At 42.5% G+C, this 27877-nt stretch overlaps 1 protein-coding gene across 3 annotated transcripts in view; it reads right to left on the bottom strand.

Moving 5' to 3' along the window:
* Window positions 1-1153: 1153 nt before the first annotated feature.
* PATJ (PATJ crumbs cell polarity complex component) overlaps window positions 1154-27877 on the bottom strand; it is a 325916-nt gene continuing 299192 nt past the window's right edge. For all 3 annotated transcript variants that reach the window (XM_072649698.1, XM_072649699.1, XM_072649701.1), the window contains 10 exons: window positions 22763-22956; window positions 20563-20710; window positions 18939-19025; window positions 12879-12993; window positions 11539-11576; window positions 8795-8917; window positions 7980-8084; window positions 5053-5159; window positions 3130-3253; window positions 1154-1642 (listed from right to left, as the gene is read on the bottom strand). In XM_072649698.1, coding sequence (XP_072505799.1) covers window positions 1496-1642; window positions 3130-3253; window positions 5053-5159; window positions 7980-8084; window positions 8795-8917; window positions 11539-11576; window positions 12879-12993; window positions 18939-19025; window positions 20563-20710; window positions 22763-22956 — 1188 coding nt within the window. In that variant the 3' untranslated portion in view covers window positions 1154-1495. The remainder of the gene's footprint in view (window positions 1643-3129; window positions 3254-5052; window positions 5160-7979; window positions 8085-8794; window positions 8918-11538; window positions 11577-12878; window positions 12994-18938; window positions 19026-20562; window positions 20711-22762; window positions 22957-27877) is intronic.

Genomic DNA, 27877 nt, shown 5'->3' with positions numbered 1-27877 from the left:
TTTTTATGACTTTCTGACCATTTACAAAATCGTGTTATGGTTAAATAACGCTAATCACTGACCTTGGTACTACACTTATTATAGAGTTTGACAGGCAGCCAAGAGCATCCACAGACAAACAGCCTCCCACCTCCCCCCAACCCTCTGGTAATAATGTGCAGGACCATTTGGAAAGATTTTCCTGTTTTTCTTTCATTCTTTTTTTTTTTTTTTTTGAATTTGCATTCCATGGCGTGCAACTCTCTTGTAATGGAGTAGCCCCTCTGGAGCTAGGAAGACATGAGCAAAGCATGACTGTCCTTCCCCCCTCCCACCTCCAGTTTGTTTGTTAAATCAGTTGGTGGCATCATGCATCCCTTAATCATGGTCCCTACAATCTGCCCAGACAGAATGATTGATGTGGAGAGAACAAAAAGAGTAAGAATTCTGGCCCTGTCCTTCCCATAAAGGGAAGGCAACTGGTCCCAGCAGCTGACATGCTACAGACGTGATACAACTCACAGAGCTGGTCAGGGCTGGGGGTGGGGAAGCCCTCACTTCCAGGGTGGGTTGGTGGAAGTACAGTGGCATTGAAATGGGAGTTGAGATGAACTCCAGGGGAACTCTGGAAACCCCAATAGAATTTTGCCTTGTTGATATTCAGAACATGAATCTTAACTGCACCAGCTGAACAAAGCAATATATTTGGAAAACCGGTCTTCTCTCCTGAAGATGCATTTCAGAAGTGGTCTTTCCACAGCTCAGAAAACAACTGGGGGATGGTTTTCAGAAGCCTGTCCATATTTTCATCTTCAAGCCTGCAAATTGACTCATTATAATTGTCAAAGATTAACTCACAAAGGCCAAATAGGAGGCATGTTTCAATGGTAAAGACTTAATGAGAAGAGTACAGATAAAGTCCCGTAGGAGAATTTGCTATTTTATCATTTAGAATGCTGGTAATTTAATTATATCGCTAATGTTTTCTGGTCTCCTTGTAAAAATGATTAGCATTAGTGAATCAGGACAGAGATGACAAGTCACTTGGTGTTTGGTTCTGCTTATCAGCTGTGTTCTAACGACATCATTCATCCTGTGGGTGATACTGTGTTTGCTAATTCCAGGTGTAGCTCTTAGCTGAGAAATCAAGGATAAGATGTTGACCCTCCAGTAATAAAGGTAGGAAGGTCCAGGTTTATTTCAATTGGAGAAGTTCACCACATCAATGGAAGAAAGAGGAGCAAAGAGAGGGAGGGAGGGAGAGACAGAAGAGGGAGGACAGAGATGATAATGATGATGACGGTCAGAGAAGATTTCTTTCTACAGGTAGATGAAACCACGAATCTCTTCTGAGAATAGAGGAGATGATGTGAATCAGACTGAAGACTAAAGTTAATTGGTGCTTGGTTATCATTCCAGCCAGGGCTGTGTCTTAGTACAGAGCTTTGGCCGCTGCCGCCACTGCTGGCACCGCTGCAGCAGCAGCCTCATCGACTTTGACACAATGAGCTGAAGCTCAGGACAGCACTGTGAGTGTGACAGTTCCCCTTTGACGCTTTAGGATGGCCACAGCTTGCTCATGAGTCACGCCTTCCAGGGCCTCACCATTAACAGCCAAAATCTGGTCACCACGCTTCAGTCTGCCATCCTCTGCTGCTGCTCCCTACAAACAAGAAGGTACCATCACCAACCTGGCCAGCTCGAGGTTTTCACTTCTAAATCTCTTAGAGCCTACATGTATATAGATTATAGGACTATGAGCTCTGGATCATAGCAGGGTTTGGGCTGTAGGTTTTAGGAACATGTGAGGGCATTCCAGGATGAGGCCTGGGAATATGTTTGAAAAACATGTTTGAAAAACATTTTAATAATTGTATTTTGCTACAGTTGGTTTCCTTTGTAATTCAATGTATTTTATTTTACACATTTACAAACCATATTCTGAGAAGGTCTCTAGGATGCACCAGACTATGGGGAGCGGGGAGCTCATGTCTGCAGAAAGGGGAAGAACCCTCATTTTATGAGGTTTCTGTTCGGCATGTACTTTGCAAACCTTCAGGAGCTATAAACAAGTACAGCATTATTGCTGACTGCAAAACAAGGAGGAATATGGGGTCCAGGGAGAGAAATGCTCTTTCCTGGGCATGACATTTGAGGGAGGTCATTGACTGGATGAAGAATATACAGAGGCCAATAAAAGGGTCTTGGGTGCATGATAGATGAAGAAAGTCTGAGGAAGGGAAGAAAGGGACATGATAACTGCTTCTGTCACTGCTAAGGAGGGATCAGATGAGTTCAACTCCAGAGGGCAGAAGTAGGAACAGTGGCTAGGGGGCAGCTAGGGGGTACAGTGGACAGAGCACTGGTCCTGGAGTCAGGAGAACCTGAGTTCAAATCCAGCCTCAGACACTTAACACTTACTAGTTGTGTGACCCTGGGCAAGTCACTTAAGCCCACTGCCTCGCAAAAAAAAAAGGAAGAAAGAAATCATAGTGATAGAAAGAAATCAGAAGATCATAACTCTTGAGCTGGGAAAGGTTGTCTAGTCCAAATTCTCAACCCCATTTTACAGATGAGGGAGCTGAGGCCTAGGGAAATGAAGAGACTTGCCTCAGGTCACACACGTGTTAGAAGCTGAACTGTGATTTGGGATCATGGCTGCCTTAAAAGGACGGTAGCCTCCCCCTCCCTAGAGGGCTTCGAGCCCAGGCTGGCTGGCCACTTGTTGGGGGGATTCTTGTGTAGGTACCAGATGGCCACCTCCCTAGATGGAGAGTCCCTTCCACATCTGAAGAATCTGATTTCTGTAAAACCTTATCTCCAACACTGATGGTGAGATTTTTCCAGATGTAGTGGCACAGTGGAAAGAATGCTGGCTATGAAGACTAAAACTTGGGTTCAAGTCCTGCCTTTGATGCTTATTATCTGTGTGAACTTGGGCACGTCACTCCTCCCAGCCTCAGTTTCCTTAACTGTACAATGAGGAGTTTGCATTAAATGGCCTCCGAGTTCCCTTCTCTCTCGAAGTCTATGATCCATGATTAGGACAAATATACTGCTCCAAGGTAAAACACAATATTATTCTGCATCTTACCAAGGCTCCTTTGACTTTCAAAAACCCATATATGACATAAAAACAAAGAAAAATACCTTTGCAAATATGGTCTTGACATAGATCGGCAGGTCACCATGGGGACTTCCATACCCTCCCACGATACTGAAGCCCAACCCATCAGAACCCTTCTCCAAAGCGATCATCTTGGGCTGAGGAGCTCTGGAAGCACAAGAAAGGAATGAAGGAAAGTTGTTAATTAACTTAATTTTAAAAAGTGTACTTTGTTTAAAGAATGGACACCATGAAAAGGAAGACGGGATGCTGAAGACTCTTGCTTTAATGGCCATTACGGACACAGACTGGAGAGAGCTTTTTACGTGAGTGGTCAGACTTTTTGGGAGACCCCTCTCAACCCACCTGAATGCATTTCCTATCTGTCATTGGTTGAAGGCCATGAGTTGCATGTACCCGAAGGTTTTCCCTTTCCCTGGTCACAGGATATTCAGGATGGATTAAATCCACCAGGTAAAAGTAGGTTGAGGTTCTCTTTAGGTCACCCACGCTAGGTAGGTCAATTTTCCAACTCCAGAAGGTAAACTGAGTCATGATGCCCATTTAAGGTATCCCATTGTGGAGCTGCTTAGCTCTGGCTTGCTGTTTGCTCAGCAGGCAGGAGCACAAATATGAGAAGATCATATTCTTCTTGGAGCCCAAGCTCCAGACCTTTATCACTTTAAAAACTACTCTATTCTGCAAGATTGCACATGTATACCTATATCAGATTGCTTACTATCTCAGGGAGGGGGGAAGGGAGGGACAGAATTTGAAACTCAAAACAAAAAAAAAAACCAACAAATGCTAAAAACTGTTTTACATAGAGTTGGGAAAAATATTAAAATTACTCTTATTTATAAAATATTTTATTTTTATTTTGGACATAACAGATATCAAATGAAATGGGGATTTCCATATACACAGAGAAGAGAAAACAAGGATTGTGTAGAAATGACAGATCTCTGTCATGCCTGATTTGCTTTGCTTTTTAAGTAACCTCTTGGTGGATATTATCTGAGCTGTTGTATTATGTTAGAGGCAGCTGGGGGTACACAGAGTGCTGGGTCTGGAGTCAGGGAGATCTGAGTTCAAATTCAGCCTCAGACATATGGTAGATGTGTAACCCCAGGCAAATCACTTACCCTGGGTCTATTTCTTCATCTGCTTCACAGGGTTATTGCGAGAAGCAAATGAGATCATATTTATAAAGAGTTCTGCAAACCGAAACAGAAATGCTAGCTCTTGGGACTATGATGATTATAAAATGAGGTGCCAAAGGGCATACTGCTAATAAGCCTCACAGGCAGGATTTGAACAGAGGTCCTACAATTCCAGAGTACATGCTCTTTCTCTGGACCATGATGATTAAAGCTCACCAGTTTATAGTACTACTGTTATCACTCATAAAAGAACTCCTAATCATGGTGTTGAGAATGATGAAAAGAGGGTGTAAAAAAGGATTGACTGGATACATTTGTCTTGTGGCTTCAAGATCAGACTCAGGATGATTGGAAAATGAGAAGAACATGAGTCACTGAAGGAAAAGGGGCTGTTCCTTTCATTAATGATGGCCAACATTTATATAGCTCTTTACAGGTCACAGAAAGCCTTATGTATGTTCCTCTTTTGATAACTTCTCACTCATCTTGCCAGGCCAGTGGTGATCATAGGATCAGAGACAAGGAGCTTGAAAGGGACCTCCATAGCCAGCAAGTTCAACCCCCTTGTTTTAAAGATGAGCACACTGAGACTCAGAAAGGTAAGTGAGTTGCCCAGAGTTATACAGTTAGTATGCATCAACAATAAACTTTTGACCCAGGATTTCTTGGCAACAATTCCATTGCTTTATCTATGTCATCATGCATGTACTTATATATTCTAGAGCCTGGAAAAGGTATATCCTGAATATAACCCTGAACTCTGCCAGTATAGATAATCAGTATACGTCAGTCTTGATCACTTACTCTGGGTCATCTGGATGGTGGTCGCTAGTAGGGGAGCCAAGGTGGTAGCTGGCAGACATGCTTTCCAGCTGAGTTGCAATGGCACTGATATTAGTATCAGCAACTACCTACAGGGAGAAAGGTAGAAATGTGTGAGCAGAGTCAAATCTGAGTTCCACTATAGGACTAAGAAAAAATCATGGACCAGCGATGCTCATGGCAACAACCCCTTGTGTTCTCCACTGTCTGCCTTTACAGCTTCAAGGTTTTGTGATTTTGTTGGCTTGGGAAATCTCTCTGCACCCCTCCATTCCCTATGAGAGGATCTGCATGAATCCCTATATCTGGGGTTTTAGAGAAATGCAAGTTCAAGGACACATGGGGGGTGACAGGGCAGTCAAGAATGCTACCATGATGTTTGGGGACGTTAAAAGAAGCACAGTTCCCAGGACTATGGGAGTCTTGGTCTCGCTATATAATGACCAGGTCAAATTCCACTTGTAGAACTGTGTCCAGTTCCTCAAGCCATAGTTTAAGAAAGATATTGATAATCTGGAAGGCATCCAGAGGGTAATGGTAATGAGCTTCTCCGAACTTGGCTAGGCTGGACCTCAGAGAATAGACAATCTCTCAACAAGCCCACTGATTCCAGCTTGTTGGAACTTGTGTTTCATGGCCTAGCCTTTGAGGATCCAGGTCACCCCCAAGTCATCATGGGTCCTGGAGGAGGATTTCAGTTCAATATAAAAGCGATGATGATAATAATACTAGCTACAACAATAGTAACATGCTGCTTACATAGTATTTAAAGATCTGAGATGCATTTTACAAACATTAACTCCTTCAATCCTCATAACAACCCTAGGAAGTAGGTGTTGTTATTAATACCCCATTTTACCGTTGAGGAAACTGAAGCAGACAGCAGTTAAGTGACTTGTCCAGGGTCACACAGCTAGTAAGTGTCAAGTGTGTCTGAATTTGAACTCAGGTCTTCCTAATCAATCAATAAACATTTCTTAAGCACCTATTACATATGCCAGACACTTTGCTAAGTGCTAAGGTCACATAGAAAGGAGAAAGACAATCCCTTCCCTAAACAAGGGCACAGTTAAATTGTGGAGACAATGTAAAAACAACCACACACAAAGAAGCTATATACACAATAAATTGGAGATAATCAATAGGGGGATGGGGGGGTGGGTCTGGAAGGTCACTTAACCTCAGTCAGCCTCAGTTTCCTCATCTATAAAATGGGGATAATAACAATACCTGGTCAAATGAGATAATATACATATAAATACATATAAAGAAAGCATTTTACAAACCTTGAAGTGCTTTATAAATGTGTTGTACTACTAATAATTAATCCCCCTCCCCCTCACCCCACACATCAAGTCTAACTCATCTCTGCAAGGAAAGAAGCAAAGAAGGAAAGGAGAGAGGGAGTTGAAAACAAGCCTTTCTTAAGTACCTACTATGTGCCAGGCACTGTGAAACTCCCATTCAATCACTCCTAGTTCTGCCCTCTGAGACCAAGCCATTCAGATCCCTGAAGACAGTTGCTATGCCCTCACAGGCTAAACATCCAAGTTCCTTCAGATCTGTGCCCTTCCCCTGTCTAGCTCCCATCCTTAGAATGCTCTTCCTTCTCAACTCTGCCTCTTAGATCTCCGCTTCCTTTCAGACTCTGCTCCAAGGCCTTCTTCTCCAGGAGGTTTTTCCCTGCTTCCCCCCATCCCCAAGCTGCTCATGCCTTACCCTCTAAGGTTCTCTATTCTGGATATATTTTGCACATTCTTGTTCTCTTCCCCATTAGAACACATTAGAGCACAAGCTCCCTTTCACTTGGGTCCAAGGCTTGCTAACACAGTGGAGGGTCTGCAGTTGATGGTTAATAAATATCTTTTTGATTGGTTGCTTGACTGATTCCTGGGTAGCAAGGCCTCTAGTCACTTTAGCATGCCCTCTACCCTTCTTGTACCCACTCAAGCTTTCCACATCCTTTCTAAAATGCAGTACCTAGAACACAATCTGACAAACAGTCCCTTCAAGGAAAAAGCATTTCCAATCATTTAAGTAAATCTCATCTGGAAACATTACATAGTTGGACAAACTAGACTGAGTCTCAAATAAAAGACTTTTGAAAACTTAGTTTTAAAAAATAACTATTTTGGTATGAGCCATAACCACCTACCCATTCTTTCAACATTACAGTTACAAAATAACAAGTTTGGCTCTTTCTTAGCCTATAAAACTATTGTGCTGCTTCTGATGAAGTGTGGCAATTATAATTGGCCTTTGTGGGGTGCCTCATTGGAATCGGCTGCTGCCCCTCCGTTCCTGCACGGGCTCCATCTTGTAGAAATTTGAAATGTTGAAATAAAAGGAGAGGTAATTAACAGCAGAAACGACTTTTACTTCCCAGTACATTTCCCCCTCTGACAATACCCTGGGGCTACCGAGGCTGATAAATAATTGTCTGCTTTGCTCGATCACGTCTCTCTACTGGGAAGTTAAAGTGTGGGCAACTATTCAGGCTACAGAAAATGAACATTACGCTTCCTCCCTCCTTTTCAAGGCGGAGGAAATTAATACATGGGGCAGCTCAGTCACAGTGTCTGGGCGTAAGGAAAGAACTCATTTCCCATTCCCAGCCAACCTGGGTTAACAAAAGAACGTTGGAAGCCAAAAGCCTTGTTGATTTATCACGCGTAGCGGAGAGTAATTTTTCTCCCCTAGTTAGGCTTTTGGAAAATCGTGCTCATGGCCCGGATGGGTGGCATTAAGGGATTTTTGAATAAAAATAATAATTTCTTGCTTTTCAGCCGGCATCATTCACAGCGGCAGCTTCCCGGCTGCGCCATGCTGGTTCCTGCCAGTGACGCTCAATCTTTTCTGAAGGCCACTTATCTACCTATTGCAGCTGCCTGGCCCGTTTATCACTGTACCTGCAGAATAATGCGCCCGTACGCATTCTTGAGTAGATTAACAACATCAGCATGAGACAGTCCATCCAGAGGTTGCCCGTTAATGCTGACAATCCGGTCTCCAACCTAGAAGGACAAAAGTGGAAAGAAATGACTATCATTTGAGAAAAATTAAATTTGAGGAGAATGCTGGAAATTCTTTGGAAGTCGTATTTCCTATACGTGGCTTTTGTGTAGCTTCTATATTCCCCCCTGAGAATATGTGTTCAAGGAAGTAAAAGGAATTTTTATGATTACAAAGAATTTTTTTTGCAGACCCATCAGAGAAATGAGATGGGGGTTAGATTTTATTATTAAGTCTGTGACATGGAAAAATGACCTGGTAGACTGCTTTTGTAATCTACTAATGGTAAGGCTGCAGACGAGCACCTGCTGATAAGAGTTGGGGGGTGCAAATTGGCTGGTCAATAAAACCCTAACATTGAAGCCAAATATTCACGGGCTTATTTTTCTAACGAAGTAAAGCTTAGGTGGTAAGAGGCACAATTTCATAAAAATCTCGATTCTGGTGGTCGAGGAAAACCTTACAGGGAGAACCCTTTTCATTTAAAAATCAATTTTTAGCTGAATGGAGTATTAAAAAAAAAGGCAGAAAAGATTTCCTACAGGAAACTCTGATACAAGCAATCCTCCAAGATCTGCAGGATGCCCGTGATGGATTTAACCCTCAGTGGAGGATGCGTTGGGATTTGCCTCTCTTGCCTTGCCCCATCCCGGTGCCATTTTGTATTTCACAATTAGGACTGGTCATTCTCTATGCTTTCTTCTTTCCTTACCTTGAGCTTATGTGTACGTGCTGCAACTCCACTAGCTTGAATCATGGCAATAAAGATGGGAATATCTCCAAGAGGGCTGCCCTTTCCCCCTGCTATGCTGATTCCCAGGGCATCATTCAGCTCCTGATGGGAGGAGAAAAGAGCAAGATCTTTTAAGTGGGACTGTGCCGAGACCAAGTACCAGGTGTTGCTATTTAACGAAACCGTGCATAGGTGTACACGTATGCAGTTAAATGTCTTTGTTAAAATAAACTACGAATAACAAGAGTCCACAGTTTCTTATAGAGTATAATTTTTCTTTTTCCCTCCATTAATGATTAAATTAAAAAAAAAAAGATAGATACCAAAATAAAGAAGGTCCATTGCTGGCACTCTCATTTACCAGTTGTGCTGCCCTGGGCAGCCCCCCTTCCTTCTCTGGGCCCCAGTTTCATCATTCAGGAGGACATAAGCGTCCTGTGGGTAGACACCTCACTTTTTTATTTGTGTCTCTAGCACCTAGGGTTAGACCTGTACCCAGCTCATCAGAGGAACTTAACAACTGTTTGCTGATTTAGAGAAGTAGACAGGGTTGTGGGTAAGCATTGGACCTGGAAGAAAGCCTAGGCTCAAATCCTGCCTTAGATAGCTGCTAACTGTGTGACTCACAGAAAGTCATTTAACCTCTCTGGGCCTCAGTTTCCTCCTTTGTAAAGGGAGGGGGCTGGATTCAGGGACTTTAAGGTCCCTCCAGCTCTTGGACTTATTTTTTAAAAGTTATTTATTTAATATTTTACTTCTTCCAAGGTCTTTTTCACTCTTCACTCCCTTAAAGAGAGAAATCTACTTATGCTCACATCACTTGCTGAACTTCAGGAGATACTCTGGTGAAATAAGAGGGTGGGAGAGCACAGGGAGACAGATGTTGAGTTTCTAATCAAAGGCCCAAGGTTTGAACCCTACCTATTTTCTTCACTAGTTATATAAGGAGAGAGATCCGTTGTGGGGCAGGGATCTTAACCTGGGCTTACTAAAGGTATTGAAATATGAGCGGGGGAGAGAGAGAGAGGGAGAGGGAGAGGAAGGGAGGGAGGGAGAGGGGGAGGGAGGGAGGGAGAGGGAGAGAGAGGGAGGGAGAGGGAGAGGGAAAGGGAGAGGGAGAGGGAGGGAGAGAGAGAGAGGGAGAGGGAGAGAGGGAGGGAGGGAGGGAGAGGGAGAGGGGGAGGGAGGGAGGGAGAGGGAGGGAGAGAGAGGGAGGGAGGGAGAGGGAGGGAGAGAGAGAGAGAGAGGGAGAGGGAGAGGGAGGGAGAGAGAGAGAGGGAGAGGGAGAGGGAAAGGGAGAGGGAGAGGGAGAGGGAAAGGGAGAGGGAGGGAGGGAGGGAGAGGGAAAGGGAGAGGGAGGGAGGGAGGGAGAGGGACAGGGGGAGGGAGGGAGGGAGAGGGAGAGGGAGGGAGGGAGAGGGAGAGGGAAAGGGAGAGGGAGGGAGGGAGAGGGAGAGGGAAAGGGAGGGAGAGGGAGAGGGAGGGAGGGAGAGGGAGAGGAAAAGGGAGAGGGAGGGAGGGAGGGAGGGAGGGAGAGGAAGGGAGGGAGGGAGGGAGAGGGAGAGGGGGAGAGGGAGGGAGAGGGAGAGAGAGACTAAGTATCTTTTCTTACACATTTTGGGAAGTGGTGTCACCAGACTGCCCCAGGGGTCTCAGACACACAAAAGGTGAATAATTCCTGGACTAGAAGACCTCTCCTTATAAGACCCTGTGCAAGCAGACTTGAAATCTGTCCTTAAGCAGTTTAAGTAAAGCTCTGCACATACATCATACTGTTTTGGTGTAATACAAAGCAAATTAAATAAACATATGGGTGCAGAAGATAGGGTGTTACACCTCGAGTCAGAAAGACTTGAGTTTGAATTCAACCTTGGACACTTACTAGCTGTATAAACCCTGTCTACATCAGTTTCCTTGACTATAAAATAGGGATAATAATAGCACCTACCTCCCTGGGTTACAAACTTGCAGCCTGACCCACCCAACCCTTGGAGCTCCCAGCTTTGCCTTATAAAGGGACCACACATCACAGTGAGTTGGAAATCATAGTTCATCCTATTTTCAATTAAAAAATTCAACAGATATTTATTAATTGTGTATTTGGTGTCAGGAAGACACAAGTTTAGAGAAGACATGTTCCCTATCCCCATCGAGTTTACCATCTATCTAGCTGGAGGTAAGATGTCAATACAGATAGGGATAATCTAGAACATCATAGGAGAAGCCAAGAGTGGTCCCAACGTAGAAAGGGCTACTTTGGTAGGTAGTGAGTTTCCACCCACTGGATACCTTGAGGCAGAGGCCGGCAGACCATTAGTTGGGGAGATTGTGGAGGGGATTCTTATTCAGGCACAGATGGCCAATGAGGTCCCTGCCAACTCTGAGATTCAACCAATAAGCACTGCTTAGCATTTAAATGCCTACTATGTGTTAAGTGCTAGGAGTACAAAGACAAAACTAAGGATGTCCCTGTCCTCAAGGACCTTATATTCTCTCTACAAGGCCAACAAAAATAAAATTAAATCCATGGGATAACCTTGGTATTTTGACACTGAAAGTCTGTAAGGGAGGTGCAATGCAAAATGTTACGTGAAGTCTAAGGAGGAAGAGGCCATTTCTGATTTGGGGGAAGAGGGATCCAGAAGAGTTGTTCACCCAAATTGTGAAAATGCTCCTTAGGACACCCATGAGAGACTTACAATGGCTGTAAGAGACTGACTTACCCTTATGATCTCAACCGTCCTTGGGCCTGGATCAGTTCCTATTAAATAAAGAAGTACAGAATTAATGTTCTTAATTGAGACTGTTCAATGAAGAGATAATGTTAAATGAAAACCACCAGGGACCTTCCAACAGTCCAAGGTTGCTGTTGGTCAGGTGTTTCAGTTGTATCTCACTCTGTGTCCCCATTTTGGTTTTTTTGGGCAAAAATACTGAAGTGACTTATCATTTCCTTCTCCAGCCCCATTTACAGATAAGGAAACTGAGGAAAACTTGCCTAGGGTCACACAGCTAGTCAGTGTCTGAAGCTGGATTTGAACTCAGGAAGACAAATCTTCTTGATTCCAGGTCCAGCACTCTATCCAATTTGCCACCTAACCAATGAGGAGCCATTAACCATGGACTGTGTCTGCAGTTACAAGGAGGGTAGTTTGGTCAGAGATGGACAGATCCATAATCACTGCACCTGGATCTTTCAGATGCTGATGGAGTGTGCCACGGAAGTAGGAGGAAGGAGAGAACATGCCCAGCTGGCCTTGAGGCTGGACCCTTTCTGTCTATAGGAAAGTGGTATGTTTTTTTTTTTCTATCCTGAATGGAAGGCTGGCCTACCCAGTACAACACATTTCCTTTTTCTTCTATTTAAAAAGATTTCAAGTGTGAACTTCCAACCTGCCTCTGCTGAATAACAATTGACTTCATTTTGTCTGCGTGGATAGTCTACAGTTGGCAAGGCAGAGTTTGGAGGGGATAAAGGTTCAGCCTTGGACAGGGACACCTGAGTTCAAGCCTCATCTGTGACCTGTTCTAGTTTTAGAGGAAAATAGCACTTAGGGTATCCATTTTATGGGGCAGGAGGAGGGGGGCCTAAAGTGTGATAATGTGAATAAAGGGTTCTGGAGCTGCTAAGATGTCAGCTGCTTTTACATTTTTACTGAACTTTCTCCCTCCTTCCTTCTCTTTCCACCCTCCCTCCCTGCCCCCTTCTCTCTCTCTCTCCCCTCCTTCCAACCTCCCCCTCAAGCATGGACTGCTGACCTGCTTCTAATGACCTACAATTTCTTCATTTTCTCTGTGTGAACTGCTTTAATGTATTGGTTTTATTTTACAAGACCCCAGGGATTTTTTTTCTTCTGGTCCAAATGTTTCTCTGCTTTAATAAAAGTGGAAGAAATATTTGAAACTCTCTGGCCTTATTTACTGTTGGTAGGCCTGTGAGAACCCAGAGGAATAGGTCTCAACGTCCAAAGGCTTACAGAGATTTGGACCAAAGTGAAGATCTTGCCCAGTGAGGAGGTGACCTGCACATCTCCAGCTTCATAGAGGCAGAGGCAAACTGTACCTGTGGTTCTCTGGGAAGAATCCGAAGGCCTCTTGGTGCTAACCAGGTTTTGTAAGCTTGTGATAACGGGAGCCAGGGAAGGAGGAAAGCTGCTCCGGACACTGTGTTGACTCATCTACAATGACAAAAGTAGTCAGATTGAAAAGTTTGGTCCTCACGATGACCTGTAAAATAAATGTGGCTGTTGACCATTTAGCAGATGAGGAAACTGAGGCTGAGAGAAATATAGCTATTAACTATCTGAGCAAAGTCTTCCTCTTCCTATGACCAAGGCTCTTTCCACTACACCACTTAGTCGGTCAATGTGGCACTGCAGTACGAGGCTTGGATGTAGGAGCTGGAGGCCCCGAGTCTGCCTCTAAGCATGGCTACTTCACTGTTAATACAATTTGTTTAACCTCACTGGCCCTCAACTTTCTCGCTTGTACAACTGAGATCTCATATCTGGGCTCCTACAATGAGAGAATGCCAGCCAAACATTCTAACTGGCATCCATTCCAATGTTTCCTCTTTTGTTCCCCAACAGTTGGGGAGAGAGTGGGGAAGACAGTGGGACACCAACTGCTGCAAACTTTGGGATGGAATGGGTCACACGGGCATGTCTGCAATGGCAACGGAGACATGTCTTCATGTGAAGGAGATAGGTAGGGGAAGGGGTCTGAGCGACATGTGATGGGGAGGGGAAAAGGGGGATATCATGGCAATGGCCCCCCAAACCTTGATTATTTATCACCTTCTTTTCTCTTTAAATGTTGAGTTCTAAATTCACTTCCTTCCTCCTGCCCCCACCCCCATCCACTGAGAAGGCAAACAATATAATAGAAATTATATGTGTGAAATCAGGCAAAAAATATTTTCACATAGTCATATATATTTTAAAAGCAAGAAAAATAAAGCAAGAATATTATACTTCAATTTGTACCAAAGTTCTTCAGTTCTCTCTAGAGGCAGACAGCATTTTTCATTATGAGTCCTTTGGAATTGTCTTGGATCATTGCACTGATCCAAGTGGGCAAGGCTTTCACAGTTGATCACCATCATAGCACTGCTGTTATTGTGTACAATGATCTCCAGGTTCTGCTCACTTTCCTTTGTATCATTTCATACAGGTCTTGAGAGGCTTTTCTGAAACTCCCATCTTGTCATTCCTCATAGGAACAATAGCACTCCATCACAATCAAAAGCTACAACTTGTTTGGCCATTCCCCAAAAAGCTGCTATAAATATTTTTGTACATGTGGGTCCTTTCATTTGTTTTCTTTGGGATACAGACCTAGTAGTGGTATTACTGAGTCAAATGGTATGCACAGTTTTATTAGCCATTTGGGCATCATTCCCAATTGTTCTCCAGAATAGTGGGACTGGTTCACTACTCCACCAACAATTCATTAGTGTACCTACTTTTCTCCCATCCCCTCCAGCTTTGTTCCATGAGACTTCAAGAAACAATAAAATAGTAGTCTCAATTTGCCTTTCTCTAATCAATAGGGATTTAGAATTTTTTTTTATATAACTGTAGATAGCTATGATTTCTTCTTCTGAAAATTGACCACTTATTAACTGGGGAATAACTTGTATTTTTAAAAATTTGTCTTAATTTTATACTCAGTATATGTTTGAAAAATGAGACCCTTATCAGAGAAATCTGCTGTAAAATTTTTGGGTCTTACTTATCTATGGTACCTTTTAGCAAAATGTAGTTTCCCTGATTATCATCTTTAATTAGGTCTATTTTGGCTTTTGCTTTGTCTCGAATCATGATTACTATCTTGCCTATTTTTTTAAATTTCAGCTGAAGTATTCTGCTCCAGTTCTTTATTTTAACTCTCTGTGTGTCTTTCTGTTTCAGCTGTGTCTCTTGGAAGCAACATATTGTTGGATTCTGGTTTCTAATTCATTCTGTTAACCACTTCCATTTTGTGGGTGAGTTTATCCCATTCACATTCATGGTTATAATTAATAACTGTGTATTTCATTCGATCCCATTTTCTTATTTTTCTCTTTTTCTTTTTATCCTGTCCCTTCTCAAAAGTCTATTTTGCTTCTAACCACTGCCTTCTTTAATCTCCCCTCCCGTTTATCATTTCTGCCCCCCTAAACCCCCTCCTCCATCATCTTTCCCTACTATTTCCCTTTTGGATAAGTTAGATTTCTATACACAATTGAGTGTATATATATATATATATATATATATATATATATATATATATATATATATATATATATGCATATATATGCTTCCCTCTTTGAACCAATTCCAATGACACTGGGGTTCAAGCATTGCCCACTCCTCCAATTTTCCCCTCCACTATAAAAGTTCTTCCTTGCACTCCTTTTTAAGGGAGAAAATCTACCTCATTCTACCTCTCCTTTCCTCCTTCTCTCAGTGCATTCTTCTTTCTTACCCCTATGTTCTTTTTTTTGGAAATCATACCAATATAATCAATTCATATTCATACTCTATGTCTATGGAGACTATTTCTAAATGTCCTAATAAGTATCCACAAGTATTTTCCCACATAGGAATTGTTCTGGAAACTGAGCACTGAAAATGCCTGAAAGGACTTGTCTTCAGATCAGGGCATGTCTTCTTGCTGACAGGAGTAAGTCAGAGGAACACCACCACCAAGAAATGCTATTTCTTTTTGTTTTAACTCATTACTTTTTTTCTTACTCATTATTTCTAATGGTTTCCCAGAAATGCAGCTGGGCGGGGCCACAGTGTACAAAGCACTGAGCCTGAAGTCAGGAAGCCCTGAGTTCAAATCCAGACTCAGACACTTACTAATTGTGGGTAGGAGGTCACTGAACCTTTGTCTGCCCCAATTTCCTCAACTATAAAATGGGGATAATAAATTTTAATAATAATAACTAGCTCATTTCACTCTGAGGTAGCTGTAATTATTAGGATGTTTATCTTCTTATCAGCCCTAAACTGGCCTCTTTCAAATGTCTACCCATTGCTCTTGTTTCTGCCCTCTGAGACAAAAAGAACAATTCTGACCTCTCTTCTGAGGGTGTGATAATCCTCAAATACTTGAAGATAGTTATTATGCCTCCTCCCCAATCCCTGCCCCAGGATGGAAAGGCAGAACTTTGCTAATCTCCTCCTCTGCCTTCCCAGGTTACTGGGTCCCAAGGTCATGCACCTAGAGGTAGAAGTGACTCTATCTATCCCAACCCCTTCATTTTACAAATGAGGAAGTCAGGATGAGGAGGCTAAGTGCCTTGCACCAAATGACACATGTATTAAGCATTATAGTCAGGATTTGAATCCAAAGCTGAGTAGAACGTAAAGCTTCCAAAGTCTGAGATTCCAATGTTAGTATGGTTTAACTGGACTAGCTGTCTCTTCTGCCTTCGTGCAGGAAGTATACACTTCCTTGTGAAAAGCCCACAGTGCCATCAGCAGCTCCTGGTTCTGTTTAGCTGACCAAGGAAATCACAAAAATTTCTCGGGTCATTCTCTGACTTGGCTGGTCAGAGTCATGGCGCCCACTTTGGCTCATTCCCTCTGTAAAGTCAATGGAAGAGAGCAGGCAGCCCCATTGAATCTCTTTTATACAAGAGTCATTGTGGTTGTCAAAATACGCATCCTGTTCTCCAGAAAACTCAGTTCAGCAGGCTTGGGCCATAAAGGGGGTCCTCGAGACAGTCATCTAGAAACAGCTGCAGGCTGATAACCATGGAAATGGGGTGACCCTCTCACTGAAAATAGCTTCTGCTGCCTTAAGACAAAAGGCCGTCTATACCCAAGCACAGCATGGAGTGGATTAGCAGGCTAAGTACAGCAAGGACTCTTCAGTGAGGCCATACAGTTTAACTGTCTACCACCAGCATTCAGAGCCAGCCATGGGAAAGACGGCACTGCAAAGGGTTTTTTGTTTTTTTAAGATGAGGCTTATTTTAATCTTGCAAAAAAGGCCCAAATACCTGCCAGCACGGCTAGTATTGCCAGTCCACAAAATCAGGGAGAACCTGGCATTCCCCACTCCCCCAAGAATGACTCATTAAATGCCCTCGCTCTTCATAAGTTAGCTTGACGGCAAAATTTCATTGAAGGACCAGAACAATGCTGAGCTAATGAGGGTCAAATTGCCACCAGATGTTACCTTTTTAATAAACACAGCTGTGTCCAAATGCAGTCAGGCAACTCAGCCCCAACTGGGGAGCAGAGGAGAGTGTTTCGAGGAAAATGTTTGCTGGCAATAAAGGGACCAGAAAAATCGGTGAATTAATAAGCCCCTCGCTTTTATTTTCCATCCCTTTGCACTTAAACCTCACTGAAATAATATGGAACTAGGGGATCTGAAACCCACTTTATAGAAGACAAAAATCCAAACAGCCAGAGGTTTTAAAAGTCACTGTTATTAAACTGGGAAAGTGGAAGCTCTGTCAAGAGAGAAGAAAGGAAAAGGGAGGCAGAATGATGCAGTGGAAACAGTCAGAGGGCCTGGCCTGATGTTTACTGCCCCTGTGACCTTGGGCATCAGCTCCCTCCTCTAGAGGTGAATGACTTCTCCTACAGGGAGTCTGAGGTCCTTTCCAGACTTAGACCTGTATGATCTTATAAGTGAATAATAATAATAATTATTTTTCATAGTTACATCACAGAATTTCAGAGTGGGAATTCCAGTCCATTTCAGCCCAAGAATCCTTGCTACAAAATGCCCAATAAAAGATAATTGAGTCAGAGAGCCTCTAGGAAAGAGAAATTCACTAGCTAGCTTCTGAGGCCACCCATTTCACTGATAAATCACATTGAAGTTTTTTTTTCTGACATCCAGCCTAATTTGGCTTCTAGCAACCCCCCCATCATTGTCTCTTATTGTGTCTTCTGGGGCCGAGCAGAATGAGCTTGAGGGCTCCTTCTTCTGTGTAAGAAATCTTTGCAGATGACCATCACATCCCTCCTGGAGTCTTCTCTAAGCCAACCCCCCCCCCCCTCCAGTCCCCTACAATCTATGGTTAGATGACATGAAGTCAAAACCTCCACCATCTTAGTTGGCCTCCTTTGAGTGCCTTTTTAAAAACGCTTATTTATTTTTTAATCTATGGAATAAAACAAGCATTTCCATAACATAGTATAATAAAAAGAAACTATAAATCTATTATGTACAACTTGCTTTTCCTTTTAAATATATCACAAAGTCATCATGTACTTTTCCTCTCTCTTCCCTCCCTACCCCATCCTAGAGATGTCCACCATTAGCCACCATTCGAGAAGAATAAGTATAGATACCTGTAGAGTTATTCCATATATACTTCTTTATCTTTCTCTGGACGCCGACAGTCTTTTTTCATGTGTCCTTTATAGTGAACTGGGTATTTAAAATACTCCAAATGACTTGTTTGCTCAAAGGTGTTCTTAAAACAATATTCCTCTGACTGTATACAAGGTTCTCTTGCACCTTCTCATTTCGCTCCTCATTATTTTGTACAAATCTTTCCATATTTTTCTTAGATCAGACCACACTTTGTCCCTGGACACTACGGTTATCCTAATGCAGTTCTAAGATGGCACGAGTCTTTTTGTCTGGGTGCCATGTCCTTTCCTTAACTTATGCTGAGTTTCCAGTTCACTAAAATCTCTACCTCTTTCTAGGAATAACTGTCAGAACACTGCTCCTCCATCTTGCATGTGAGAAGCTGGCTATGTGAACCCAAATGTCATCTTTCATTCAGTCCCCACAGGAAACTCAATGACATCGGTACTGCAGGAATTATTATTCTCTTTTCTATAATAGAAGAAAGCCAACATGACAGAGCAAGTTAGTGCTTGAACACAGGTTTCTGATTCTAAGTCTGGGTCTTTCTTTCTTTTTATCAGAATGATTCATTGGAATTTCTGTTGGAAATTTCCTCTCCTGATGCACTGGCTTTGTAACTTAGTCTTAAAGATTTGGCCCAGAGTCTTGAAGGTTAATGACTCACCCAAGGTCACAGAGTAAGTATATGCCAGGGATTCCAGGAGTCCTTCCACAGCACTCCCCTCCCTCTGAATTAGAGAAGCCCACCCACTCACCGCTACTATTAATCTCCTTCAAGGTCACTACTCACCTGGCTGTTCTGAGAGGTTTTCCTTGAAGAGAGCCAAGAACCAGCCTTAAGTCTTCCAATCTCCAGCTGCACAAGGCCTTGAGCACACTTAGGATAAAAAAAGAAAACCATCAGTGAAAGGCTGCAGCCTAGCTCTGTGCATCTCTGAGTCAAAGCTCTATAACTAGGGGAAGGGCAGGGGGCTGATAAGGATCATTCCCATGGAGAAAAACTTCCTGCAAGGAAGTGACTGCTCATTGCTGCCTTGGTATCCCTATTGTATTGAGCTTGGAACACAGTTGGTGATTAATAAGTGCTTACTGAGGGATTCAATATGCTGCTGTTGGTTACTTTTCAACCAATAGATTTCACCTCTGTGTCTGTTAGCTTTTTTTTTTTTTTTTAACTGAAGTTGATTCAACAAAGGACTAGTTTGGGATTTCCTTTCTTAATTTGCCTACTCTGGAGGAAACGTTTAAATAAGTGACAGGTTTTTTTTTTTTTTGAATATGCATATAGCCAGGGATATGGTGTCTAGGAGGAAGAGATATAGTCTGAAAATTGAATATGCATTTCCTGAACGCTCTCTCTGCCTCTGAGTTTAATGCTGGATCATAGGGGAAACATAGTGAGGGAAGATGGGCTGTTCAGTTTGGAGAGCAATGCTTCAAGTTTACTAACCGATGGCTTTCTTGTATAATGTAGGGCCTAAGTAACAAAGGCATTGACAGCTGGACTTTAAGAAGCTTCGTAAATATTTTACAAATTTACAAATATTATTTAATCCTCACATCAACCCTGGGACATAGTGCTATCATTACTACCATTTTACAGATAAGGTAGCTGAAACCAAGTAACTTGGCCAGGCTGACAAAGCTAGTAAGTGCCAGAGGGAGGATCGGAATCCATGTCTTCCTAACTCCAGGTTCAGTGTTTTATTCAGTTCAGGATCTAGCCGCTGGTTAAAGACCTAAAAGCCAGTCCCAGTAAGAGCCAGCTGCCTGTATCTCTTATCAAATGGGAGAAGGAGGAGGAGAAAAACAACCTTGCGAATTCCCTTCCAAGCCTGTTGTTCTGAGATGAAATGAATTTATATCAAGACTATCTATCTCTGTCTATGGTACCTGGTAGCTTGAGATACTAGTCTAGAAAAATCCTCTTAGCATATTATATAGCTGAAATAGAATTTTCCTTTTTTCTAGAATTTTTGCCTTCTGTTAAATCAGGGGATTTATTTTTGGTTTAGTTTAAATCAATGAAAGGAATTCCCATTATGGAGACTGAATCCCCTGATGCACACGAACCAACTCCTGTGACCTATAGTCTTAGAGAACCTCTGGGAAAGATGCAGAGGTTAAGGTACAGGAGGTGGGGGCAGCAGGGCTCATCTCAGGTCCAGCTTACTATGCACTAAGCAATTCTGTGTCTGGGTTAAATTCTAAAATGAATAAGTTTTTATTTCCCTCCTGTGTCATCACATAAACCAATGTAGCTTTGTAGCCAAAAAGATTTTGGCTCCATGTAATCATAGTTCGTAATTTATTACATACCATTTCCTATGTTTTTAGGAATGACAGTGGGCAGAGAGGGTGCCTGCTAGCTACCCATCACTGTGAGATAACTCGATCAGATGCAATCTACTCACCTTGAGGACGGTGGCCACTGTTTCCTGGGAAGCATTTCTCATGTCTTCTCCATTCACAGACAAGATCTGGTCTCCCTGAATTAATCTGCCATCAAGGTCAGCAGCCCCTCCTTTCACAATGTCGGAGATAAAGACTCCACTTCCATTTCTGGCAAGATCACAAAGCAGGGGGCCAGTGACTCAGTCTTCTTTCACATACACACCATTCCTAGAAGTTGAGACACACTAACTCCAAACCATACCACAAACTTCCAAGTTCTTTCTGAAAGAATGATGATTCACACACATACAAACTCGGTTAACTTTATGCATATTTTGTATCTACTCACCTGTGAGTATGTCACTTCATTCAGAAGAGTGTAAGTTCCCTGAGGGCAGGTACTATTTAGTTTTCATCTTTGTATCCCTGGCACTTGGCATAAGGACTGGCACAAACTGGACACACACAATTTTGCAGAATTTGTATTTATCTCTTCATGTATATGATGTTTCCCTCGGCAGATTATAAACTCTCTGAGGGCATCTTGGTCAGGATTAAGGTTGTAAAACAAGATACGATCCACCAATGGCTTCACACTCATTTGGCTTTTGTATTTGCTTACCAAGGGAAAGTGAGTTTCACAGATTTTCCAATGACTTTCAATTTTGCCTCTTCTGGGGACCTTCTGGGCTGGAGCAAAGAGGATTACCAACCACTGACTTGGGGCAAGTCACTTAACTGGTTTATGCTTTAATTTCTCCATTGGAAAGAGGTAAATCCTGTACATTTCTAAGGCCTCAGGAATACTGAGAATAAACTCCTCAGAGGGCTTAAGATGTGAACAAGAACTGCCCAGCACAAGAAGGTGTGGATGGGTTGCAATCTGTACTTCTGGAGGGAGAGAAAGAGTACCTACACGGATGAGATCCTAAATCCAGTTATGGATAAATAAAATGGTGACTCCTCTCCCAATTCTCAGGATCCATGAGCACAGGAGATAAGTAAGCAAACAAACAAACAACCAGCCAGCAAGCAAGCACCTACTCTGTGCTAAGCATTGTGTTGGAGACAAAAAGACAAAAATGAAACACTTCCTGCACTCAAGAGGGCAGGGGAGACATTTTTGTGTATATATAAGTCTATACAAAAGATATATAGAATAATGGGGGTGTGTGTGGAGACTAACAGCTGGAAGGGATCAGGAAAGGTCTCACACAGGAGGTGGCATCTGAAATGAACTTTGATGGAAACTAGAGATCCTAAGAAATACAGGAGACAAGGAGTGCATTCCAGGGATGAGGAACAGCCTGGGCAAAGGAATAGAGAAGGGAGATGAGTGTCCTATAAGCACAGTTTTGCAAATGTTGTAGAGTTCACAAAGGGGAGTAATTCATAAAACTAGAAAGATAGACCCTGAAAGTCAGGTTGTAAAGGGATTTATTTTTTAATTCAATTTTATTTTCAGGTCCAAATTTTCTCCCTCCCATATCCCCTCTCCCGCCATCGAGAAAGAAAGAAAAACAAAACCCGTTACAGACATGCATGCATAGTCAAACAAAACAAATTCCCACATTAGCCATGTCCAAAAAAATAACAAAATGCCTCAGTTTGCCCTCTGAGTCCATCAGCTCTCTATCTGGAGGTGGGTGGCAAGTTTCATCATGAGTCCTCTGGAATAGTGGTTGGTCCTTTTGTGGATGAGAGTTCCTAAGTCTTTCAAAGTTGCTGATATTGGATACATTGTCTCCTGGTTCTGCTCACTTCACTTTGCATCAGTTCATGCAAGTCTTCTAGGGTTTCCCTGAAACCGTGCTGTGAAAGGCTTTAAATATCAGCAAAGGATGTGTTTATATTTTACTGTAGGGTCAGAGAGAGATACTGGAGTTTTTCAACATGGTCAACCCTATGCTTTAGGAATAGCTCTTTGGCAGCTGTGTGGGAGATGGATTATAGAGAGTAGGAACTTCATATGAGACATAAATATGTCCTGAAATTATCCTCAAAACGTGGACTGGAGTCATACCTGCACATGTCACAGTGTCATTAGAATTAACGATGAGCATGGCTCTGAAATTATCACATTTTAATATGTAATTTGGTCACTGGTTTTGGAACCATATGTATATAGTATCAGTCAAGATCCACATGCTAGTTTCATTTTCTTGAGAGTCACACTCAAAGGCTGGGAACCTCCCAGAACAGACTGCTTTGGCACCTTACCGTTTCCCAACGATGCTCAGGCCCAGCCCTCGGCCAGTTTTCTTCTGAAGATCAACGAGGAGAATCCCTAAGTTTTCCTCATCTTTATAATGAGCCTCATCCCTGTAAACAACCAGCCGCACTTTCTGGGGTGTCTTCCTCAAGGCAGTTATAGCTTCCTCATGGCCAGCATTCCTCAGATCAATGCCATTAACCTAGAAGAAGAAGTGGTCAGAGTGACGGTAGTTTGGACAGAAACGACGGTTTGACAAAGCATTTCTATGTTAATTATTTCACTTCTACCACACAGCAAAATAAAATGTTCAGGAACTGAACTTGACAAGGACCCAGGGCTATTATTATTTATGCCCATTTTACAGAGGAGGAAAATAGAAGCTCAGAACATATCAGCGACCTCAAGTCACAGAAGTTGTAAATAAGGGAGCTGGGCACAGAGTCATTCTCCTGAACCATTCCTTCTTGCTGATGCTCTGAAATGACTGTCCCCATGTTTCCCTCCATGTGACCCTCCATTTCCTTTAATTACCAAGCTCTTTTAAAAGACTAGCTCAAAACAATTTAGTGAGTATTCCAGAAGACAACAATTGATAGAAATTGCAGAGGCAGAGGAAGGCTTAATGCCAGAAGAACTCTGCTAACAATTAGGTATTTCAGAAGCCTTTTCATCAGGTAGTACCTGGCACACAGTAAGTGCTTAATCAATGGTTTATTCTCCTCATAATAACTCTGGAGTGAAAAGCTAGAGGGCAACACTGGCTACGTTTTTAGCAGGAATTTTCATCCAAAGAGGAGTTGGAGGAAGCAGACATATAGGGCACATACAATGTGGAGATTCTGCAATTCTGGAGCTGGTGAAGGCAAGGCCTTTCTCCTCTCCATTATCAAGGAGGGTTATGCTGCATTTACTTGATTCCCCCTCAGATTTCCTGTATGTTTCAAAGGGCTTTTATGAGGAGATGAAGTATTACAGTTAGAGGGAACAGGAAGGCTTCTGTCTGTTGGCAAGAGGGGACCAGCTGCTATGTTCCAAGGAGCGTATTCAGTATTTGCATGTGGGACACATGGAACAAAAGGAGAAAAAAACTGGCTTCAGAGAACCTCAGGTGTTTGGCGGATTGTTTTGCTTTTTCCCAATAGATGGCACACCAGACCATGATTTCACTCTATGTTAAGCAAGGGAGGAAAAAGCTCAAAGTACTAGAGCTGAACTTTCTAGGTTGTTCAATAGATCTCTCTCTCTCTCTCTCTCTCTCTCTCTCTCTCTCTCTCTCTCTCTCTCTCACACACACACACACAGACAGACAGACACACAGACACAGACACACACACAATATGGGTATTTAACAGTTTCAATTTTAATGAAAAGCATTGCTCCCAAAGCCCAGAAATCTAACACCACAAGAGCACTGCTTATTTAATGCATTAGTCATTACAAAGGCCACATCTCAATGTTCCATTCTCGGTTCAAGGCTTCTATTTACACCTTAGTTTATCATACACTACCTTCTGGCGTAAAAGTAAGAGCAGCTAAAAATATTACTTGATACATGGAATTAATATCATGAAGACTTTTATTATAATCAATAATAAAGTCACACAAAGATTATATGCATTTTTAGAAGCACAATAGGATTCCCAAATTTAACAGCTATTCATTTGGTTAGACACATTTTTTTTCTGTCCACAGGAAAGGTAGAGAGAAAGGAAGCAGGGGTTAGCTGATGGAGGGATTAAGCAGGCAGGACATCTCTGCCTTGGAATAGCCTATTTAGAGAAGTCAGTCTGGATAGATTTTACAGAATCACAAAGCAGTGTACTATAGTGGAGGGAGTATTATCACTGAATTCATGTCTGACTCAATTCTATCGGTCAGTGTTTCCTCATTTCTAAAATAAGGGTAGGGACTTGATACCTGAAGTCCCTTCTAGCTCCGAATCTACAATCTTATGGAGTAGACCACTTTCTAAGGCTATAAATTACTGACAAGTTGCCAATTTACATCAATGGATAGAGTTTCTAGAGTGAGACTTCCTCATGCTAATGAAATCACAAGTCTTCATCCCAAAAGTGACAAGAGTAGGGTGAGATAGACAAGGAGGTCAAAGAATTCCATGAATCTACTCCACTTATGTAGTGAAACTTTCTCACTACTCTTAGTAGGGTGGGGAGGAAAGCTCTGCTTTTAATGAAGCAGCAGGGAGAAAAGAAGAGTCGAGATGTGGGTTCAACTCTTATTTCCAACTCTTAGTATTTGTCAAGGTACCTCAGCTCTCTACACCTCAATTTCCTTCTTTATAAATGGAGGAAGTTTGGCAAAGTGGCATCTGAGGTAACTTTGGCTCTTGGATCTATGAGTGACTCGATATATAAACAAATGTTGAATTTTTACCTGCTACCAAAGTATAGATATTGTCATGTCAACTGATTAAGGTGCCTACTATGTGCCAGCTGGGCAGGTAGGTGGTGTAGAGGATAGAGCACTAAGCCTGGAGTCAGGAAGACTTATCTTCCTGAGTTCAAGTCTGGGCTCAGACTCTTACTAGCTTTGTGACTCTGGGCAAGTCATTTCACCCTGTTTGGCTCAGTTTCCTCATCTTCTAATGAGCTGGAGAAAGAAGTGGCAAACCATTCCAGTATCTCTGCCAAGAAAACCCTAAATGGGGTCACAAAGAGTCAAGCACAACTGAAGCAACTCAATAACAACAAATGTGCCAGGCACTGTGTTAAGTGTTGGGAATTCAAAAGGAGGCAAAGGACAGTCTCTGCCCTCAAGGAACTCATAATCTAATGAGAGAAACAAGCAAACAATTTATATACAAACAAGCTATACACAAGATAAATGGGAAATGATCAAGAGAGGGAAGGCACTGGGATTAAGAGGGGTGGGGAAATGCTTTCTGTAGAAGATGGGACTTTAATTGGGACTTAGAGGAAGCCAGAGAAGTCAGTAGATACAGATGAGGGAAAGAATTCCAATTATGGGGAAAAACCAGAAAAAAATGTCTGGGGCCAACAGATGGAGTATCTTGTTTGTAGAATAGTCAAGAGGCCAGCATCACGGAATCAAAAAGTATGTGATAGGGAGTAAGGTGTAAAAGAATGCCAAATAGGAAGTCCCTGGAGTTTATTGACTAGGAGGGAATGACACAGATCTAAACTTTAAGATAAATGTCACTTTGACAAATAACTGAGGGATGAACTAGAGTGGGGAAAGACTGGAGACAGGCAGAACCCCCTAACAGCTACTGAAATAATCTAGTTGTGACATGATGTGGGTCTGTACCAGGATGGGGGCAATGTCAGAGAGGAAAGAGGGCTCCTGGAGAGACTTTGTAGAGGGGAAATGCACAAGAGAGGCTGCAGAGGTGAACTCTACAACAGAGTGTGCAAAGGTGAAATCCACAAGAGGGGCTAGAGGTGAAATCTACCAGAGATTGTAGAGGAGAAATTGACAAGAGTCTGAAAAGATGAAATCCACAAGAGGGACTAGAGGTGAAATCTACCAGAGATTGTAGAGGTGAAATTGACAAGAGTCTACAAAGGTGAAATCCACAAGACAGGCCTAGAGGTGAAATTCATTAGAGATGTTGCAGAGATGAAGTCTATGAGATGCAGAGGTGAAACTGATAGGCCCTGGAAACAGCTTGGATATAGATAAGAGATAGTGAGGAATCCAGGATGATGCCTAGGTTGTGAGCCTGCTGTTTTGGGAAGATAGTGTTGCCTTCTACAGTAATAGGAATGGGTGGGGGGGTTTAGGGGAGAGATAATGAAATCAGTTTTGGACATTAAGTTTTCAGATGCCTGCTGGACAGCCAGTTTGAGATGTCTGAAAGGCAGTTGGAGATGTGACTGAAGGTCATGCATTAATTCAGGATAATCAAGGGACAGGCTATAGAATATAAGGCTCTTGTATAGTTTGTCTAACTTTCTATTCCTGGAACAAGACCCTCTTGACTCAAGAATGACTGTTCCCAATGACTGGAATGCTCTCTCTCCTCATCTTTGCCTTGCTGGTCACCCTGGTTTCTTTCAAGTCTCAGTTAAAATCCTAGTTTCAGCAAGAAATCTTTTTTAAACATTCTATCTCCATCTTGCTTGTACACAATTGTTTTCATGTTGCCTCTTCCATTAGATTAATAGTTTCTTGAGGGCAGGGACTATTGTCACAAAATAGGTAGCTTAGAAATGCTTGTTCCTTCCCCCTCCCCCTTTTCCCTGAGGGTAATTTATCAAAGTCAAACAGCTGATTCTGGGTAGGAAAGAGGGTAGGAATAGAAAGTTAACTTGCAGGAAAAAGCACCTGGCCAGGAGAAAGTTTGGACCCATAACTTGGGAATTACAGACCTGGAGGACTGTATTCCTTTGCCAAATCTGAGGTGAAGGACCAGTACTGGGGTTGTCCTATAGCAAAGGTCATTCTCATTCAGACAGAGAACAGGCTAGATGCTTTCTGAGGCTGGAAGTCAGGAAAGCCTGAGTTTGAATTCAGTCTAACACACTTACTTACTGCATGACCCTGGTCTGTGCCTCATTTTAAAAGGAAGGCTTGGATTCAATGACCTCTAAGTAAGCTACCAGATCTAAATATAGCATCCTTTTTAAAAATAAAAAAAAAAATGGTAATTATTTTTATAATTTCATCTTCATTTCTAAATCTCTCTCTCTATATTTCACTGAGGCAAAGCATCTCTTGAAGACCGAATAGAAGAACATACAGCCCTCCACACACACCCCCAAGAGAGAAAACTGGCCAAAAGTCTTGACAGTTTGTGCATCATTCCACTACCATAACTTCTAATCTCTGGAAAGAAGGGCCTTTTCCTCCCACTCTCTCTTCCTTTCTTCCTTCTTTTTTTCCTTCCTCCCTCCCTTTCTCCTCTCCTCTCCTCTCCTCTCCTTCCTTCCTTCCTGCCTACTGTGGGCATTCTGTATGTTTTGTTTGATCCCCATCACCTCAAAGTTTCTATGACTCTCTTACCCATTTAATTAAGATGCCTAGCTTTTTGTCCATGATTTGTCCCAACTAATGTTGGTCAAGCAGTCTGTAAATGCTTTCAATGGGCCATAATGGGACCTTAATGGGAGCTAGAGCATAGGGTGATGCCATATGTA

This window comes from Notamacropus eugenii, chromosome 2 (assembly GCF_028372415.1).
Source record: "Notamacropus eugenii isolate mMacEug1 chromosome 2, mMacEug1.pri_v2, whole genome shotgun sequence".
NCBI classification, from domain to species: domain Eukaryota; kingdom Metazoa; phylum Chordata; class Mammalia; order Diprotodontia; family Macropodidae; genus Notamacropus; species Notamacropus eugenii.
Note: the sequence above shows the minus strand (reverse complement) of the source record. Positions and strands in the feature narration are given on the sequence as shown.